This window comes from Typopeltis vanoorti, chromosome 20 (genome assembly GCF_054136105.1).
Source record: "Typopeltis vanoorti isolate ZY-2024b chromosome 20, IOZ_Tvanoo_1.0, whole genome shotgun sequence".
Classification (NCBI taxonomy): Eukaryota; Metazoa; Arthropoda; class Arachnida; order Uropygi; family Thelyphonidae; genus Typopeltis; species Typopeltis vanoorti.
The window spans coordinates 84,842,432-84,862,287 of record NC_143568.1 but is presented as its reverse complement, the minus strand read 5'-3'; the positions used below and the strand labels follow the sequence as shown (position 1 = coordinate 84,862,287).

The window sequence follows — 19,856 nt, the reverse complement described above, 5'->3', positions numbered from 1 at the left end:
TTTATTTTTTATTATTAAAGTAATTATTGCTAACACGGTTGAGTCTCCATAATTTTATCGAAATGAATGCTGATTGCTGTGTAACTTAAATCAGTAGAATTTAAGAGTAGTTTCTGGAGGATGGTTAAAAAAATAAAGCTTTACTTACATTACCATTAAAATTAGTCAACTTTTATTTTTAGGACCTAACAGTTATATTGAAATATATTGTACATTCATTTCAATAAAAGAAAGCAATCAGATTTTGTAATTAAAATTGCTCTGAGGTTATGAGATACTTGAAATAGATGTTTAGTAGTAATGCAGTGTACAAGCCACTTCTCACATGTTTTATTTGTGAAATATCATGGTGATGATGAGTAATAGAATTCCAACAACAAAAAACATTTATCATTTATAATTTTATTGAAATCGGGTTTGATTAAATATTTGAGACCTACCTTCAAAAATAAGAATTGTGGAAAACTTCATAATAATACTTCTTCATGTTAACATGTCCAGACAAATGACCTGAGCAAGTGTGGTTTTTGAAGTTCCAGATTTGCATCTGTATACTTTTACATACTTTGTGTACACTTAGTTTTACATGCAGAAAAGATGTGGCATTTTGGAAATTCCCATGTTATAACTAAATAATAAACAAAATTTCTTGCTTGTTACAATATAAAATGGTTTTTGTTGAGTCCAGTAAACATAAATAAGCATAATATTTGTTAGAGAAAGAAACTAATTTTATTTATTTATTTTAATAGAAGTAGCAGAACAAGCATTGCAGGCTGGCTTTACACAAGGTGAAGAATTTCAGCAGTTGTGGCTTACATATATAGACTATATGAGGAGAAGAGTCAATTGGAATGAAGGTTTGTATAAAGTACATATGCTTTCATTATAGGTATGTTGAAACTACAATGATACATTTAAATTTTTTTTTTTTTTCAGATGTTTCTGCATTGTTATTAAAGAAAGTATAATAGCTATTCATTTTATATGGATTATAGAATGTAAGCGAAATATGTTTGGTTTAGAAAAAAGTTTTGAAAGTGATTGAAAGCTTATAAAGCTTATGAAAATACAAACCTCTGGTGTATATTTTCTTGGTATTACACTACTTTTAGAATGTGAATTCTGCTCAGAGCTCAGTTGTTTGTTTGTTTGTTTTTATTATATCTTTTCTTTTAATAATTTTCAATGCCAAGTTTACTCATTGTAGGCTCTTGTCAATAATTACTTGTTTATTAATACATTAATTGCACATAAATTAATTTTGTTCATTACTTTGTTTGGTTAGTTATATAAGAAATTTTGAGAGTTTACAATTAGTATATACAGTTTCATTCCTAGTTTTAGAATTGTATTGTCGGATAATGCACCATGAAACAGCACGTACTTGTAGGGAAAAAAAATTACCAAATTGGTGGTTATTTGCATAGAAAGGCTACTTTGTAACCAAGTGAATAAAAAAATAAAAATTGCTTTGTTTGGTATAGTTATATCTGATTCAATTTCCCAATAGCCTTGAGAACTCAATGGTTCTGCAGACATAGGATACATCGAGAGGCATAGGGCTAACTACCTTATCCTTGTGTACAGTTGTGATTAAATGAATAGAAAACTCGACACTGCAAGGTAAATGAGTAAAAAAAAATGAAGGTGAATTCATTATTTTTTTGGGGGGTATGCATCCTGCAAAACAAACCTGCTTTGACAGACATAATAGACATTATAGAGAGAACTGCCTGTCATGACATTAAATTGGCTTCATTAAAATCAAAATACACATTCATATGGTTGTGTGAACATATACATGAAAGGAGCAGTGAGGAATTTGATTGATGCACGTACAATTCCTTCTGTTTTTAAAAGCTACACTTTCCCAGCACTCAGCAACTCAATTTTTGATAGTTTTATTTTAGAAAATGCATCTACTACTACTACTACCAAATATTAAAAAATCATCTCTGATGGGGACAGAACTCTTAAGCCATTTTAAAATTGACATCTGGTTTTCCTCCTTGATCATCTTCAGTAAATTGAGTTCATTCATAATAGTGCTTCACAGTATAAACAATACCAAGAGAGGAAAAAATAATTAATTTACTTAACTTACTAATATTTCACTGGTTTTCTACTCAGCATCTTCAGAGTGTAAATTGTAAATGTAACAAATACACAGGCATTACATTAAATCATTTGAAACAATTCAATTTGTAACTTATACTGAACTAATGTCTTAACATGGCACATTTGTGGGATGGACAAAATTCATAAAATTAATTTGGAGACATCAGGCTATCTGGTCTCAGAATGACTCTCTCCCAGATTTTTAGCATTTCTTAGGGCTTCTTAAATAATCAACAGCCTAAGCCTTTCAATACATAATCATCAGTGCTAATGAATTCATTTCTACTGATGATTTGTAGACATATGGGTGATATTACCACAGACAGTTTTTCTCATCTGGTATTGCTAATCCTAATTTGTATAATTGTATGAAAGTAGTGCAAGTTCACTATTCAATTTTTCTACAGTCACTCCTGACTTACAATTAAAAATCCAAGTTTCCAGAATAAAAAATACCCTAATTACATGTACCCGAGATTGACCAACTCTGGGAACCAAATGAAAAAATTCTCCTAGTTGCTGACTAGAATTGCCCCTGTAACACTTTCATCAAAGATCTAGTGTTGTGGGAGTTATTATGAGGTTATACAAATGTCCACTACCAAATATAGTACTATTTTGTTTTATTTTTTTATTTCTTGCATAGATGTAATCATTTTTATTGAGCACATTATATAAAATAGCTCTGCTAATTTTTAGGTAAACTATTTTCAGAACATGAAAAAGAGTTGGAAGAGCTTAGAAATACATTCCAGAGAGCAGTTGATCATATGAAGAAATGTGAGTATTTGTATATCATATTTGTTTTTTCACTTAGATATGTAGTAAATTCTCAATATGGCAGAAACATTTCAGCAAAAGCACTTTGATAAAATCATACCAAAATGTCCCATCTCAACTCCATTGCAGTATTTATATTTTAAAAGTAGTCTACTATAGTAAATGTTCTACCATATCAGACTATTATCATTGGAATAAAGTCATAAGGGTTTGCTAAATTATAGTACCCTTCATTTTCTAACATTAGTGTGCAAAGATCATGTGGCAGTTGGATCTGAGTCCCCTTCGGGCATCCATTGAACATAACTGAAGAAGTGGAAGAAAACTGTAGAAACAAAGCATGCCACTTCAGTCTTCTGATTTGTGTGAACCATCTTGCTGTTGTCTGTAGTTAAATTCTTCCCACCTAAAATCATAATAGCTGTTGTAGTTGCATTGTGTATAAGAAGAATTTACTGTGAAAATTGCTTATTTAGTACTGTACAAGGACTGATAACACTATTATTGGACGCACAGCTGATTGGTAATCTCTAATTATAATAACAATATGAGGAATATTATTATTAGATGTAGTTATCTAATAAAGCAATAAATTTAAGTACTCTTGTTTTTAGAGAAACTTGTGCCATGGTTCTATACAATATATACACGAAAACACAAGGTAAAAGTATTATTTATTAAATATAGTACCATATATTTCAGTCTGAAATTAACGTACCATTGTCAGTGGCTTAAATATTGTTACAAAGTAGAATCCAAACAATTGAATTATTCTAAACAGAATGAGCCGCATGATGTTAAATCACCAATAGTGTTATGCTTTCACTAAAGAAAAGGTTAATCATAACAGTGTAAAATAAATTGCATATATATAGTCATCCCTCGACTTATGTCTGTTCAAAGATATGTCTGTGATCCCATTAGGGATCATGGACGTATCTTCTTTACTGTAAATAGTTAAACAATTTACAGTGAAGGGTTTTGCAGAAATGTTCTCTGCAGTTACTTATTAGTAGAAAGGAAAGTACATGATGCATTTTCTTGCTATAGACAAATTTATGATGAAAAGAGGAATAAGCAAAGCACACTGGACATTTTCATAAAATAAAGCAAAGGTTACACCAGAAGAGCCGCAGCTTGGTACTTCACATAGGGAAGGATGAAGATGTCGTTGTGGAGGAGGATTTGGGTGAATAATTCCTGTTTTATAATAGTAGTAATGCACAGTACTGTTTTATAAGGTTTAAAAATTAAAATGACAGTATTCTTATTATGGTTAAGTCCCTAACCCCTATAACTCTGTTGATTTAATGTATTGACTTATGTCCTGTCAGATGGAATGGAACCTCGATGTAAGTCGAGGGATGACTGTATATATAAAATTTATATCATACTAAACAGATCATCAGATAGATATAGTATCTAGTTGGTTTCTTAAGAACTTATGTCTTTATAAAATATCATTCTTGGTCTTAATTAGTAAAAAAAAATTTTATTATTCGAATCAAACTTTCCCATATTTTTGATAAGGATTGGCAGTCATTCCAATTCAAGTTAGGGTGGTGAAGCAAGGGCTCAGTACTCTCCTTAAATGGGTGTTCAAATTTGTACTGACATCTGTGTAGAAGGTCTGTTTCAGGCCAAAGAACGTTGTAGTCTACCTCTATTCAGTGGTTGAGCTAATCCAGACTTACCAGATTTTTTGTGGAAAATATATGACTGATGTTCTTGTATTCTTTTTTCTATTGAGTGTCAAGTTTGTCCGAAGTAGTAAAGATGGCAGTCACATGGAACTTGGTATACGCCTGGATGAGACATAGGTGAGTGTTTATCTTTAGAAGAGAGGAAATACTTAATCTCAAATTCACTATGAAAATTGAAAGAGACAACAAATTATCATTTTTAGACCTTCATCCCATCTGCTTGCCATCAAGTAATTTAACAACACCAGTTTGTAGAAACCCACTTTCACTGGACATTACATTCTTCAACAATCTGCACATCATCCTCAAAAGACAGGCATCATAAAGTGATTACTTCGATGAGCTAAGACTAATTGTTCAGGAAGAACTCTCAACTATCAAACAATATATGAAATTAAATGGCTTCTCCAAAAGGACTACACAACATCTGTTTGACTTCTACAAATCTAACCCAAACAACAAGAAATCAATGCCTTAAGTTCCAATCCCATACATCTTTGGCATTTCAGAACCAATTTCAAGAATTCTGAAGAAATATGATTTAGTAGCAACTTTTATTCCTATTAATAAACTCTCGATGTATTTCCCCCTCTTCTAAAGATAAATGCTCACCTCTGTCTCTTCCATAGTTCCACATGACTGCTATCTTTCCTATTTCGGACAAACTGGATGCTCAATAGAAAAAAAAAAAAAAAAAGAATACAAAAACATCAATCATATATTTTCCACAAAAAATCCAATAAGTCTGGATCAGTACAAATTTGAATGCCTATTTGAGGAGAGTGCTGAGGCCTTGCTTGACTGCCCTAACTTGAATCGGAATGACTATCTATACTTATGAAAAATATGGCAAAGTTTGATTTAAATAACACATCGTTCAAGGTTTTTTTTTTTTTTTTTTTAACTAATTAAGACCAAGAATGATATTTTATAAAGACATGTTCTTAAGAAACCAACTAGATACTACATCTATCTGATGATCTGCTTAGTATGATATTATAAATTTTATATATATATATATATAGCAATTTGTAGTCGAATCTAAGGAAATTGTTATGGACCCTCATCACATAAATAATAACCTTAGCTATAATCTACCAGACTCTTTCAGCTCTGCTATCCGATATTGGCACACGCGTGAAATCGGACGCATGCAACTACTTAACAATAGAACTTCAACATGGACTATAGCTACAATTCAAAGCTAACTGAATTTTATAATAGTCGTTTTATAGTGATACAATGTTTCTTATAGTGTTTACTTGCTTTCTATGTTCCCATGCCTGAAGAAGTCGGACAATCCGATGAAACATGCTGCGTTTTGAATAAATTTAATTGTTATTCTAGTCTCGGTTATAGTCAGTATATATAAATATGAAATATATATATATATATATGCAATTTAGTTTACACTTATGATTAACCTTTTCTTCAGTAAAAGCATAATGCTATTGCCGATTTAACATCACATGTCTTGTTCTATTTCAAATAAATCAATTGTTTGCATTCTACTTTGTTATTTAAGTCTCTGACGATGGTCTATTAATTTCAGACTGAAATATATGGCAGTATATTTAATGAATAATACTTTTACTTTGCGTTTTCATGTTAATATTGTATAAATTTAAGTACACCCAGGTCAACTTCAAGATACTAGACTTTTCGACACTTCTGCTTAGGTCAACAGACGGAGAATCCATTCTGATAATAGGGTAATCCAGCGTTTCCCAAACTTTTCCTACAACGGAACACTTCACAAATCCTGAAATTTTCATGGGACACCTTGGTTATTTTCTAATGTATTAATTAATTGTTAATTTAGCTGATTTTTATTATTAATTAATAATAGATTATTAATTATTAAATAATTAGACATCAATTAAATATAAACATCATTAAATTAATTTGTGCTGATTTTCATTGACATGTTCCATTCTGATCACCAAAAATTTATATTATTATAAGTACTTATGAGTGAATGCAGACTTTGTCTCCTGTGTGCTGATGGTTTTCCCCTCCTTTTGTACATCCTGGAGAACACTTTATAGGCTGGAGGTGGATGAATCACTATCTGTTGCATCACAAACACCTTCAATAAGAGATTTCTTAACACCAAAATTAAACAAAGTCCCTTGTCTCTTATTCATATTAAAATTTAAATCTGTAGGCCTATTACTTTTAAAAAATATTACGTTAAGCACACTTTTCAATTTATATTGGATAAACTAGAAAATGAATCATTAATAGTAACTGACGTTTGGAAAAAATTTTCTATTTTGGACTGCTTAAATCATGTTGCATCTGCTATCACTGAAATAAGACCACAAACTTTAAATGCTTGCTGGAAAGCAGCTTGTCCTGGATGTGTTGAAAACAGTGCAACCATGCAAACATCTACATTATCAGCTGAAATCATTACTTTGGCACATGAAATTGGTGGGGAAGGTTTTGATACATTTAGCCAGAACGATGTAGACAAATTGCTTGTGGATAATGCCTTAAGTGACGATGATATTATTGGATATCGATTAACTTTAGATATCGTCGAAGATCCAGAAAAACGATAATGAAGCGGAAGAAAAACCTGTCCCCCTCACTGCAAATATAATTCGAGAAGGTCTTGAACTGTGCAATAAATTGGAAAATCATTTTCTTGTTAATGACACAAACTCTGAACTAGCCTTTAAATTCCAACGTGAGCTGAAGAACTGTATGTCTGGATATCACGAGCTGTATAAAAAATTAGTGAAATCATCATCGCAAAGTTTAATCACTGATTACGTTGTCAGAAGAAAAAAATCAGCACAGAATGAGGGTGAAGCTGATTCTGTTTGTGAAGAACCATTGCCATTACCATACAGATCTGATGCGCTGACTATCTCTTCTGGTGATGAAAGTGATTTTGCACCAGTTTGCAAACGTTGCCAAATATTGTCTAATAGCGACGATAATTCTGATGACAAAATGTAAAAAAAAAAAAATTGTTACTTTTCAATAAAATTCAATGAAAAGATTTAAAACAAACTTGGGCATTCTTATTTTCCTGAATTTTCATAAACTTTTTTATGCAATTTTAGGTTTATTTTAATTCATTGCTTCAGTTTTAGAAAATTATGGAACATATCCCTAATTTTTCAACGTAAGTTAGGCCTTTTTTTTTTGTGCGATTTTTGTCCCCCCCCCTTGATAACACTTTATTTTACGTCATATCTTATAATCATGTGAGGTGTAAACCTAATAACAGCAATATTGTGATTCACTTTCCTTTTCATAAAAAAAAAAAATCTCTATGCTCCAGAAGATATTTTTCTTTAGTTTTGTATTATATGCTTATTAGTTTTGTGTTGCATTGCTGTTTCCTCACAGATAACATTTGGAACTCTTATTCACTCCTTTCTGTTTTTGTTTTCAATTTTGTGCCTTTCATCAGATTTTGATAGGAGCTAAAAATTGTTTTCAGATGGGAAGACTTGATATACCAGCAGTCTCTTTTTAATTGGCCGTGTTCTGCTTTTGTAGCTTCACTTATATGATTAGGAAAATATATTATGTTTTATGGCATCAAGTATAACTGGTATTAAACACTATAATATTTCTGAAATTTTTTCATGTAGCTCCTCTAAATACAAATCAATATAACATAGTATGCTTATTTTTGCTAAGCATGCTATAAATATGATTTTACATCAAACCAAGAAATTCCCTTAAAATTATCCCTCCTCCCTCAACACTTCCAACTCCTCTCTAGAATGTCCTCTCTTCCTGTGTTCTAATGAACACAAAAGCTGTGCTATTTTTCTCTCTCGCACTCATTCAACTTCCTCTTTGGAAGTATGATGTTTGCGCAAGCACGCTACTGTCTGATGCAGTAATCAACATGGCAGTGAAGTGAAGGGCTCTTGTAAGCAAGTCAGCAGTTCTTCAATGCCATGAAAACATCGTCGGAAGGTTCAATAATTTCTTCTCTTAAGTCCATGTTACAGAAAAAAAACACACACCAGAGGCAAGTCCTTTTTTAAAAAATAAAATATCACAATCAAATAGTTTTCGATGGGCCATAAGCAGCTTTCTTATATAAACATTTCTAATTTTTACAAGAAATAATGCATTATTCCTCTATACATTTTTGGAAATGTTTAACCACATGATAAATAATAAAAAATAAAAAAAAGTTATCCTTTCCTTTTTATTTAATTATTTTATCAAATTTGGCCTCTGATAAAAAAAATTAATGTAAGATAATCGGATATCGCTAGCTAACAGACATCCTACAGATGTATTGAATGTTAGGGGCTTAGGTAGGAAAGAAACACAACTCAACAAACAGTTAAATGAAGAAAAAGATAAATATAGCAGTATTAACTGAAACTAAGAAAAAATTAAAAGGAACTGTCAAAATGGCAGATTATGTAATAATATATAGTGGGATAGAACAGAATAAAAGAACAAGCTGTGGTGTAGCTATAATGATACATCAAAAATGTAAGACCTGAATTAAGAGCTACACTTTTATTAACAAAAGAATAGCAACCGTGAGACTGAAATTTGAAAGAGGCTACCTAACAGTAATAGAAATATATGTTCCAGAAGAAGGAAAATTAGAAGAAAGTGAAATATTTTACAATGACTTAGAAAAGCTGATGAAACAGTGTAATAAAAAGGATTATTTAATAATTGCAAGAGACTTCATTGCTAGAGTAGGGAACTGAAGTATATCACAGGTTGTAGGTAGATATGGAGAACAACATTTAAATCAAAATAGAAACAGATTGAGAAATTTTCTCAGTTGAGAAAATTTCAATAATTTCTCAAATGATTGAAAAAATTGAGAAGTCAAGGAAATTATTTTCTTCTACAGCATATCGTTGAAAGAGAGGGCGTTCTGCATTATGCTATGTGATCTTCCATCATCTTCCTCAGTACCCAGTATTAAGAAAATTTTATAGTAGCCCAGTTCATAGGAACATTATCTTGTGCTAATTGATGCCCAGTGCCCAGCTTATTAGAACATTCGGCATAAAGTCTTTTTTTTTTTTTTTTCAATTTCCTTTAATCATATCAGCAGTTAGTAATTCTGTTGCCATTTTGAACAACATTTCTCCCAGACCTACTCATTGGTTCAGATATGTTGATGACATTTTTGCTATATGGAATGGCTCTTCTGATGAACTTCAACAGTTTCTCACTAAGTTAAATGCACTTCATCCAAGGATCCAGTTTACCCTAGAAGTAGAATCAAATAAGTAGTTAGCCTTTTTAGATCTTTTAATTCTTGGCCAACCAGATGGTAACCTACAATTCACAGTCTATAGGAAGGAGACTCATACAGGCCATTATATCCATGCTGAATCTCATCACCATCCCAGTCAAAAGGCAGGAACTCTTAAAACACTGGTTCATCGAGCCAACTTCTTTTGTTCTTCAGACGATCTATTATAGAAAGAACTGCAATATATTACTACTTCCTTTCTATCTAATGGATATAAGAATTCCTTCATCAGAAGAGCTTTGAATAGTTTTAATATGGCTTCCTCTTCAAATACATAAGAAATAATGCACATTCCTATCCCTTATGTACAAGGCATTAGTGAACGTATAGCAAAAGTTTTAAAACCACTGAATATTTTTGTTGCCTTTCGACCATTCAGAAAAATCTCCATCTTTCTCACTTCTCCTAAGGACAAGCTTCCATATCTTAATTATCCAGGTGTCTGCCAGATTCCTTGCGCTTGTGGATTATCTTATTTCGGACAAACAGGAAGATCTCCTCTATTCGGCTAGAAGAACACCAGTCTTATATTCAATACCTTGAACCTGAACAGTCTGGACTTGCAGAACATGCCATCATCACTAGACGTAGAGTTCATTGGAAAAAGACAAGAGTCCTTCACAAAAGTCGGTTCCTCATGGAACGTCTTTATAAAGAAACATGTGAAACTTTAATTCACTCTCCTAACTTAAACGGATCTGATAGTTTACTTCTATCCCCTTTATGGGAGATAGTACTTTATAAATCAGCTAATCCTTCCTAACTTTTTATTGTATATATAATTTTTTTTTTTTTTTTTTTTTGTTAGGAAATTTTATTGACCATTTTAATTGTTTTACACTAGTTACTTAGGGGGTGCTGTTTGGAATTGTCAGTTATTGTTTAATTTGAGCTTAAAATGTACTGAAGATGCCTGTGACGTGACACACAGGAAAATTATACTATTAAATAATCTTTTTATGTGAGTTTTTCAGTTATTAATTTTGTATTTATATGTCTGCTCATGGTATTCCATTATTAAAACTTCTTCCTGTATTTGCTTCAATTCTAACTGTTGATTGGCAGCTTAAATATAGACCTGTGTAATGTTCCATTCACTCAATACAATTGTAGTGCTTTGTAAAGCTTTTCTCTGGGCACCTTGTCATATGCCTTTTCCAAATCTACAAAACTTAAGTACAGATCCTTGTCATATTCCCATGATTTCTTAACTATTTGTCTTAAAGTGAAAATCTGATCTTGACAACCACTATTTGGCCTGAACCCAGCTTGTTCTCCAAGTTTCTCTTTCACAATCTTTCTGAACCTCTTTTCAAGTATACTTGCATAAATCTTACCTGGAACACTTAGTAGAGAAATTCCTCTGTAATTCTCAGCTTTATTCTCTTTTTTTTTATAAATGGGTACTATTAGAGTTCTATGCCAATCGTTGGATAATTTGATCTGAATTATGCAGTATTACCACCAAAACTTTTATACCTCCATACTCAATCATTTCTTGTCAAATATCATCTACTCCAGCTGCCTTTCTACATTTCAAGTTTTTGACAGCTTTTTCTACCTCCAGTATTGATATGTACTCATCCTTTTATTCCTCTTGAACATTTTATAGTATAGTTCTGTCACTGCTTGGTTCGTTTAACAGTCTTTCAAAGTAATTACTCTAGACATCTAGGATATCCTTATCTTTAGTTTTCATGTCACTATTATCTTTGATTCCTTTTACAGTATTCCTTTCCTCCATTTCTAAGCTTCTTCAATAGCCTCCAGAACATTTTGCTACCTTCCTGATATTTATATTCTATATTCTTTTATAGCATCTGCTGACTTATTTGCTAGGAACTTTTGGTATGATTTTTTCTTTTCCAGGAGTGCTTTAACTTCTTGTGTCTACCATAGTGTTCTTATTTTTCTACCCTTGCAGAAAACTTCACCACATACCTCCCTAACTGAGTCAATCAATGTCTTCTTCAGAGTTTGCCACTGAAACTCCAGGGTTTGGTTCTTGTTTTCAATTTGTTTCATTTTTTCTTCAATAATGTTTGTATAGTTGAGTCTACAATTTACTTGGAAAAGTTGCTCAACTTTAATTCTTTTTAAAACTTTCTTACATACTGTTCTCTTCAATGTAATATCCATTTTTATTCTAAGTAATGGTCACTTCCATTTTCGAATTCCCTGTACACTCTTGTATCCTGAGCCAGCCTTATGATATCACTATCAATAATGACATAGTCAATGAGGCTTTTCTTATTTCTTGTGTCTTCTCTCCATGTGAACTTGTGCTCATCTTTCTGTTGAAACATGGTATTAGTAATGACTAGTTTGTGTCCTGAGCAGAAGTCCAGTAAATACTTACCATTATTATTAGCTTTGCCTTTTCTCCAAATGTTCTTATATGTCTGGTGAGATTCATTTCCTACTCTGCTATTCAGGTCTCCAACAAGGACCACTTTTTCAATTTTTTTATGTCATCTGCCTGTTCTAATGATCCAAAAAATTCCTCCACTTCTTCCATGGAAGAACCTTTTGTGGAACCATAGGCACAAATAAGTTTCAGTGTCCATGTCTGCATTTTGAAGTTTGTCCACATAACTCTACTTGAAACTGCCTTCCAATCAAGAAGGCACTGATGTTTGTATCCATAAAAAAATAAATCAACTACAGACTTCCTTTTGAGACTGCATTTCCAAACCATTCAGCATTTGAACTGTTATTGCACATCCTTACTATGTACTTTATGAAACACTTAAATATATCAAAGATATCAACCTTGTTTTCTTAGTTTTCATTCACTCCTTGAATATTAAGAAAAAATAAGCATTCTTTTTAGATGTTCATATATTGTTTTTAGCTTCTCTGGAATAGTACTTATGCCAGATTCTGACTTTTGTTTATTTGTATTCAATAAATATATTATTATACATGCATTAAAATAGTTTTCTTTATAAAGGATTTATTATTTCTAAAATAAACTTTCTCGTTTCCACCTAAAGGTTTCACTGAAGGAGATCTTTCATGTAGCATTATGCAGTATTGGGCTCGATTTGAGGTAATTTTCTGTGGTTTATCTGATTGCCTTTTAAGTGTGAAATGTGTATTTTATTTATCATTCTTTGCTGTGTTGATTTTAATTTAATATGTAACCAAGAATATAAAGAATAATGATGTTTATATTCTGACTGATATCAGTATTTTGTTTGATCCTCTGATTATCTTCTAGGTTGTATACGACTTAACATCCATAAAAACTTGAATGGCTCATTTTTTTTATATGAATAAATTTCATAAAAAATGTCTTTATTTAATCTTACTCACCTATAATCACTCTAGAATTATCTTAGCTCAATATTTAAAAGTCAACATTTTTTTTATCCAGTGTTTTTAATCTCTATAATTAACTTAACCCAATATTTAGAAATCCTTAAATAAAATATTGAAAGAGTGAATTAATTCTTATGCAATAGCTGTTGTCATTATTAAAAACCAGAAAATTAACTCGTTATTGCTAAGGTGCGCTTAAGGTTTTTTTTTACAAAAGTTAAATGATTTTAGTTTTCAAAAGTTCATATAAATAAATAATTAAAATGATTAACACATTAGACAGAGTTTCGCATTCTTTATTCTCTTTTGTTAGAACAAACATATTTTCTTTGCTTCACACTTTTAGCATGGTATAGTAGTCACTCATGTACCATTCAATTTATTCTCACATCCACTCTTCCAACTTTTAAATGCTTAACCCTGTGCATTTTTGCAATAAACTGAGTTGTATTGGGAATTACAGATGCTTAAAATGAAATTGTAGGCTTTGCGGTATAAACATATCCTCCTCTTGTCCCTAAACACAACTAAATCATTATTCTTTCATCTGTGATGAGAGACAGTGATTCATCTTCTGTTTCTTATCAGTATAATCTGATAAAAATAAGATATCAAAAATAAAATGGTGATAACTGTGTCTCCCTGTACATGGAAAAGTGACACAAGCTTATAATCTCTTTGTTCATTACTACCCACTCCACACACTAATGTCTGTGGAGTAGGTAGTAAAATGAACAATTGTGCCTGAAGACATGACCATTCATTGTATCTCACTGTTGGAATTGACTCACTCTGTTGCTCATGTTTGTTGACAAGTAATGATGCCGATATGCTGAGCTGAGCACAGTAGTGGTGGTTGTGTGAAAAGTGATCAAGTCGACAACAGGAAGATTTACAACAATGTAAATGGTTGAAAAATATGACTGATGAACAATGGTGGAGCAGGCACACAGTTGAGCAGACTATGCTTCTACTTAAAATTTGTTTTTTTTATCATCCTCATATCGAGAGGTCACATGGACCCTATATCATGACAGCACCTTGTTTGGTCGAGTGGTTTGGGAGAAAGATGAATCTGTTAACACGTTTCTTAAAAAGTTGGGGGGGGGATTGTATTCATTACAAAAAATGGTGTGGGAAAGGCTGTTCCAAAGAACAAAGATAGGTGGAATGAAGAAAGATGAGAAGTTTATTTGATAAATTTATAGGTACACTGTGCATGGATGTTGACCAGCGAATTCTTGTGTTCTTAGATGATTAGAGAAAAGTAGAGGAATAATAGAGCCAATTCAGTGGAAGATACCTCATAAAAATGATACAGCAGCTCTTCATAACTTTGAGTTATGAAGGTCTGCTGCATTCTGTTGCCTCCTGTTTTGTCAATTATTTCTTAGTTAGTAGTAAACATTTATAAATCTTAAGGAATTTAAATTTGTACAGGAGTCTTTACTTGCTTTTCTGTTCTGTTCCCCCCCCCCCCCCCCCCAAACATGCCTATATCTAAATGACAGCTGCTTGATTCTTTTCATCTTTGTGTATGCTCAGGACTACATACAGTGAAACTTCAGTCATAACATAGTTGCTGTCAGTTTATGATGAATGCATGTTACTGTGTTTTTGTTATATAAACAATAAGACAAAATAATTTTAATATTTCTTCACAGTTTTTAAAGTTTTACTAAGATCATTCATTTGCTTATTGTAATGATATTTCCATATTTGAAGTTTTGCATTTTGTTGGAAAAAAAAAATCACATTAGTCAGAATTCTGGAAAAATAACTATGTGAAATGGGAATAAAATAATTTAATAATAATATTGTCCGCTCATTTATCCTAGTGGTTATGCACTTCGCAACCATATGCCTTGGGAAGGAGTGTCTTAGGTTCAATTCCTGTCGACAACGTGAGGAGCTCAAGTTAGCCGGTCTTGGGCAGCAGGGTTTTCCCCCCAGTTTATCTGGGGTTTTTCATCCCTCAAGCAGGCAAACCATCCCAGCCCCATGAACACACAAGCTACACTCATAGGATACCTCCAGGAATAAGGAGTAAGCAACCTATTCCGTATGATTCCGAATGCCTACACGGTAAAAAGTGTAGGTCTGTGCGTGAGCGTAAATTAGAAATTAGGATAGGAATAATAATATTACAGACCAGTGTTTATCCTGAGCTAGTGTTATCTAGGTGTATGAAAGACACACCCTCCACAAAGACAAACAGAAATGGTCTGGAGAACAAGAAAAGTTGCATACATGATATCAACTGGATATGAGAATTGTCTTTTCACGGCGGTCTTCTGCAATTGATGTTTTTTGTTTTATCCATAGTAATTTTTTTTCCCTTTCTTCCTGGCAATGGTAGCCAATTTTATCTATCTAAAACACTCACATCAACAGGATATTTATGTTCATGTGTGGGGATTTATGGTGAACTAAACACAAGAATGAACCATCTTGCAGTGAGCCCTTTATTTTTCTCTTTCAAAGATAATATTAATTTGAATTTGAATATTTAACGATTAACGCAAACAATTAACGAAAATGAAAAGGAAATAACTAAAGAAGAATTAGAAATCAGCCTGAAAGAAACAAGAAATGGAAAATCACCTGGAGAAGATAAACTAGGTTTAGAACTATATAAATATGCATGAACTAGATTCAAAGAAAGACTCTTATTATTTTTAAATAAAATTTATTCAGCTGGTATCCCCCCAATAGAATGGAAAAAAGCAATTGTGATTCCTATCTTTAAAAAAAAGATAATAGAGATGACTCTAAAAACTATAGAGGTATCAGTATACTAAATTCTAAATTCCTGTTACAAAATATATAGCAGAATCTTAAATAGCAAACTAATGAAATATTCCAAAAACTTTATTTTAGAAGTACAGAATGGATTTAGAAAAGGACGATCATGTATAGACCCGGCCTTTTGCCTAAAATTAATAATAGAGAAAAGATGAGAATACAATTTAGAAACACATTTGTATTTATTGACTTTGAAAAAGCATTTGACAAAGTTAAAAGAAACATATTATTTAACATATTACAAGAAAGACAAATACCAAATAATATCCTAAAAGCTATCACAAGTATATATGAAAATAATCAAATACAAATAAGATTAAATCACGAGCTATCATGTACGAGAGAGATGAACCAAGAGGTCTGACAGGGATGTCCCCTCTTGGCAACTTTTTAATATCTACTTAAATGAAATAATAATAAAATGGAATAAAAATTTACATCGAGGAATTAAACTTTCTTCTACAGTAAACTTAAACACTATCCTCTTTGCCGACGACCAAATAATAATTACACATTCTGAAGATAAACTACAAAAAGCTATTTTAGATCTAAATGAGATATCCAAAAATTTTGGTATGATAATATCAATGGAAAAATCAAAAACTATGGTCTTTAAAGGACAAGATCCAGCAAGAACAAAAATAGTAATAGATAACAAGATCTTAGAACAGGTGAATTCATTTAATTACCTAGGATGTATGATCACATATGAAAATGAAAAAGATATAAACGTAAAAATTGCAAAATATTTAAAAATAACAGGTGTAATTAACTCTATATTTAAACCAAACCACTAAAAGTATACAATATATTAGCCCTACCAGTCTTAATGTATGGAAGTGAAATCTGAACAATAAAACAAAAAGACAAACAAAGATTAACAACAGCAGAAATGAAGTTTATGAGAAAAACTGCAAAGTATACCCCTATTTGATCACAAAAGAAACAGAAATTATGAAAGAATTAAACCAAGAACCAGTAATAGAAAAAATTAAAAAAATATAAGCATAAATGGATGGAACACGTTCAAAGAATGAAAACAGAAAGATTACCAAACAAGCCTTAAAGTACAAGCCATTAGGAAAAAGAAAACCAGAACGTCCTCTTAAACGATGACTTCTAAGGCCGGAACAGGCCATGCTAGGCCTAAATCCTTGATATGCATGGTGATGATGATTTGAATATTGTTAAGAACTTATAGGAAATCTGAAAGAGCCTGTGAACCATGAGGCCAGATAGTAAAGACTTAGTCTATCTACCTCAACTAGATGTTGGATTTGAAGTGCCAGGTTCAGGACTAAATTTTTAAAAGATTACACATACAAGTAGTTAGCAGTGTAGGGCCCATTATTGCACTTCAGTTTGATAAAAAGCTTGTCCCAGCTAAAGTGCTTAAAGGGTTCACAAATGTTTGGGTGTGAGAATTTGGAAAGCAGTTCACTGTGCCATCTACTAAAGCATTTATAAAAAGGAATGACACATTGAAGCTAACTAAGTGATCATTCTCCTCCATTTAAAAATTTTGTATAGTTATTTTAAATTGTGTGGAGTATATAAATGTATGATTATCCCATTTTTTTCCTGTGCATGTTAGGCTCAGTGGCCTTTCACAGCCATGTGATTTGGTTCTTTGAAAACTTACTTAATGCTGTATTTTGCAGTCAGCCAGTTACATCCATTCTTCTGGCCAGTTTGGCTGTTTGCTGTGGAATGAAAAACCCAAGTTCCCAAAAGGAAAAACCCGCCTCTTGTGAGATTAGCTGGCTCATCTTCAGTCAGAAAGCCATGACAAAAGTTCTCCACACATCCTATACAACATTGAAATTCATGTCTTTATTAAAGGGCATTGTCAAAACTCACTGAGCTATGGAGGCTCTTGGCATGATTATGTCTTGCCTATATGCTTGCTGAGTTCTGATCCCACAAGTGTTTAGTATGTTTATGAGTAGAGCAGCAGTTAATGGCATATGTGATGGAATTCATGGAGTTTCATTTTATTGGCATATGCTGTATGTTGACCTATCTACGGTAATCTTTGAATTTTATTACTAGTCCATCCTGTTACTTAGGATCACAGTAGTTTCCTTTAATGCTTTATCAGGAAAGGGAAGAAGGGTTCACAGAAAACAATTCTATGTAACTAAACATATTTTCATTTATATTTACATGTGTTTACACAGCTTTTGGTGGGATAGAGTATAATGTAAGGATTTCAATGTTATTTAACTGGTCAAAGGAATCTCCATACATTTCCCAAACTTTTACTCTTGTTGGTGATCATGCTCTGTAATAATGTTACCATTGTGCTAGACAAGGTGAATAGATACATCTTGATACTTTTTTGATTTTGCTAATCCTTTTGACGGAGTACAGCATGGAAGACCTTTGCATAAGAAAATATGGGATTGGGTTATAAAATATTAGCATGTATAAGAGGATGACTCTCTGAGAGATATCAAAAAGTGGTATATGGGGGGAGGGATGCGAATCTGCAAGAGTTAAGGTAACTAGTGGTATACCACAAGGATCAGTCCATGGTACACTGTTATTCAATCTGTACATTAATGACATTGGGAAGGATGTAACAGGCGACATACAGCTATATGCTGATGATGCAGGAATGTGGCTGATATGCAGTACTTGCAAAATGATTTGAATTGCCCGGAATTGTGGGCATGGGAAAATGGATGTCAGTAAATGTAAAATCTTGCACTTTGGTGTGATTAGATATCCAATGTTGCATTACATTAATGATGTCATGTTAGAAGAAACTGATCAGGCTAGGGATCTTGGATAGTTAGGAGATGAGAAGTTGAAGTTCAGGAGCCATGTGACAAAGATTGCAAATTCAACTCAAAAGATAATTGCAGTGCTGTAACGAACTTTGACATAAAGATAAGAATGCTGTTTTGCCTCTTTACAAAGCCTTGATAAGACCTCACTTGGACTATTGTGCGCAAGTCTAGTCTCCTGATTTCCATTGTGATTCTGATACAGTGGCGTGTGAATGCAAAGTAGTGTTAAAAATGATATTGTGATTGTAATGATTATGAAGATCGATTGAGAATTTGTAGATTGCAGACACTAATAAACAGGAGAAAGGGGTGATATGATTGAGACTTACAAACTTCTGAAAGGATCATACAGGATTTCGTTTGATAAAATTTTTCATTTCAGTAAGGATGTGGAAAGGATTAGGGGGCATCCTTGCAAACTGAGAATGAATACAACCAAATAATGGGTGAGATCTAGATTTTTCTCTCATAGAATTTTGGGTGATTGGAATGGATTGCTATTGGATGTTGTGTGTGAAGCAGTGTGAATGAATTCAAGAACAAGTATGAGAGCTGTTGCATGCATCATGTGGCCTCCCTCAATGAGTTCCTGACTTCCTGGAGGTCTCTCTTAATAATAATAATAATAATAATGGGGGGTAGTAGACACAAAATGTTGGTACATTGAAAGGTTGGGCAAATGTTACAGACTTTATGAACCTCATACTAAGATTCTTTGGAAAATATTTTAATTAGAACACAGCTTCTTGAAAGAATATAACAGTGGTAATTTTGGACAGTTCAACAGTCCTGGTTCTCAGTTCCATGAGATGAACAGTTGTTCATCTCATCAACAGAAGTTCGATTGGGATTATGGGCGACCAGAAATGCCTGCAGTTCTGACAATCAGGATAACAGTATGAGATTACATAGCAGGCTAAAGATAGTAAGCAGAAATGACATTTGTTGTGCAATTATACAAAACCCTGCCACAGCACTGTTTTTTTTATAAACCATCGGGTATCCAAAGGTAACAATGAGTTATGGCAGAAACATGATATTAATACAGTCACATTCTCT

At 32.5% G+C, this 19,856-nt stretch overlaps 1 protein-coding gene across 1 annotated transcript in view; it reads left to right on the top strand.

Annotated features, from left to right (window-relative positions):
* Positions 1–19,856, top strand: part of LOC150095621 (spliceosome associated factor 3, U4/U6 recycling protein-like) — a 256,994-nt gene that overhangs the window by 113,191 nt on the left and 123,947 nt on the right. The window contains exons 9-11 of the mRNA XM_090409926.1: positions 753–860; positions 2,836–2,901; positions 12,870–12,925. Of these exons, the coding sequence (XP_090266052.1) occupies positions 753–860; positions 2,836–2,901; positions 12,870–12,925 (230 nt within the window). The remainder of the gene's footprint in view (positions 1–752; positions 861–2,835; positions 2,902–12,869; positions 12,926–19,856) is intronic.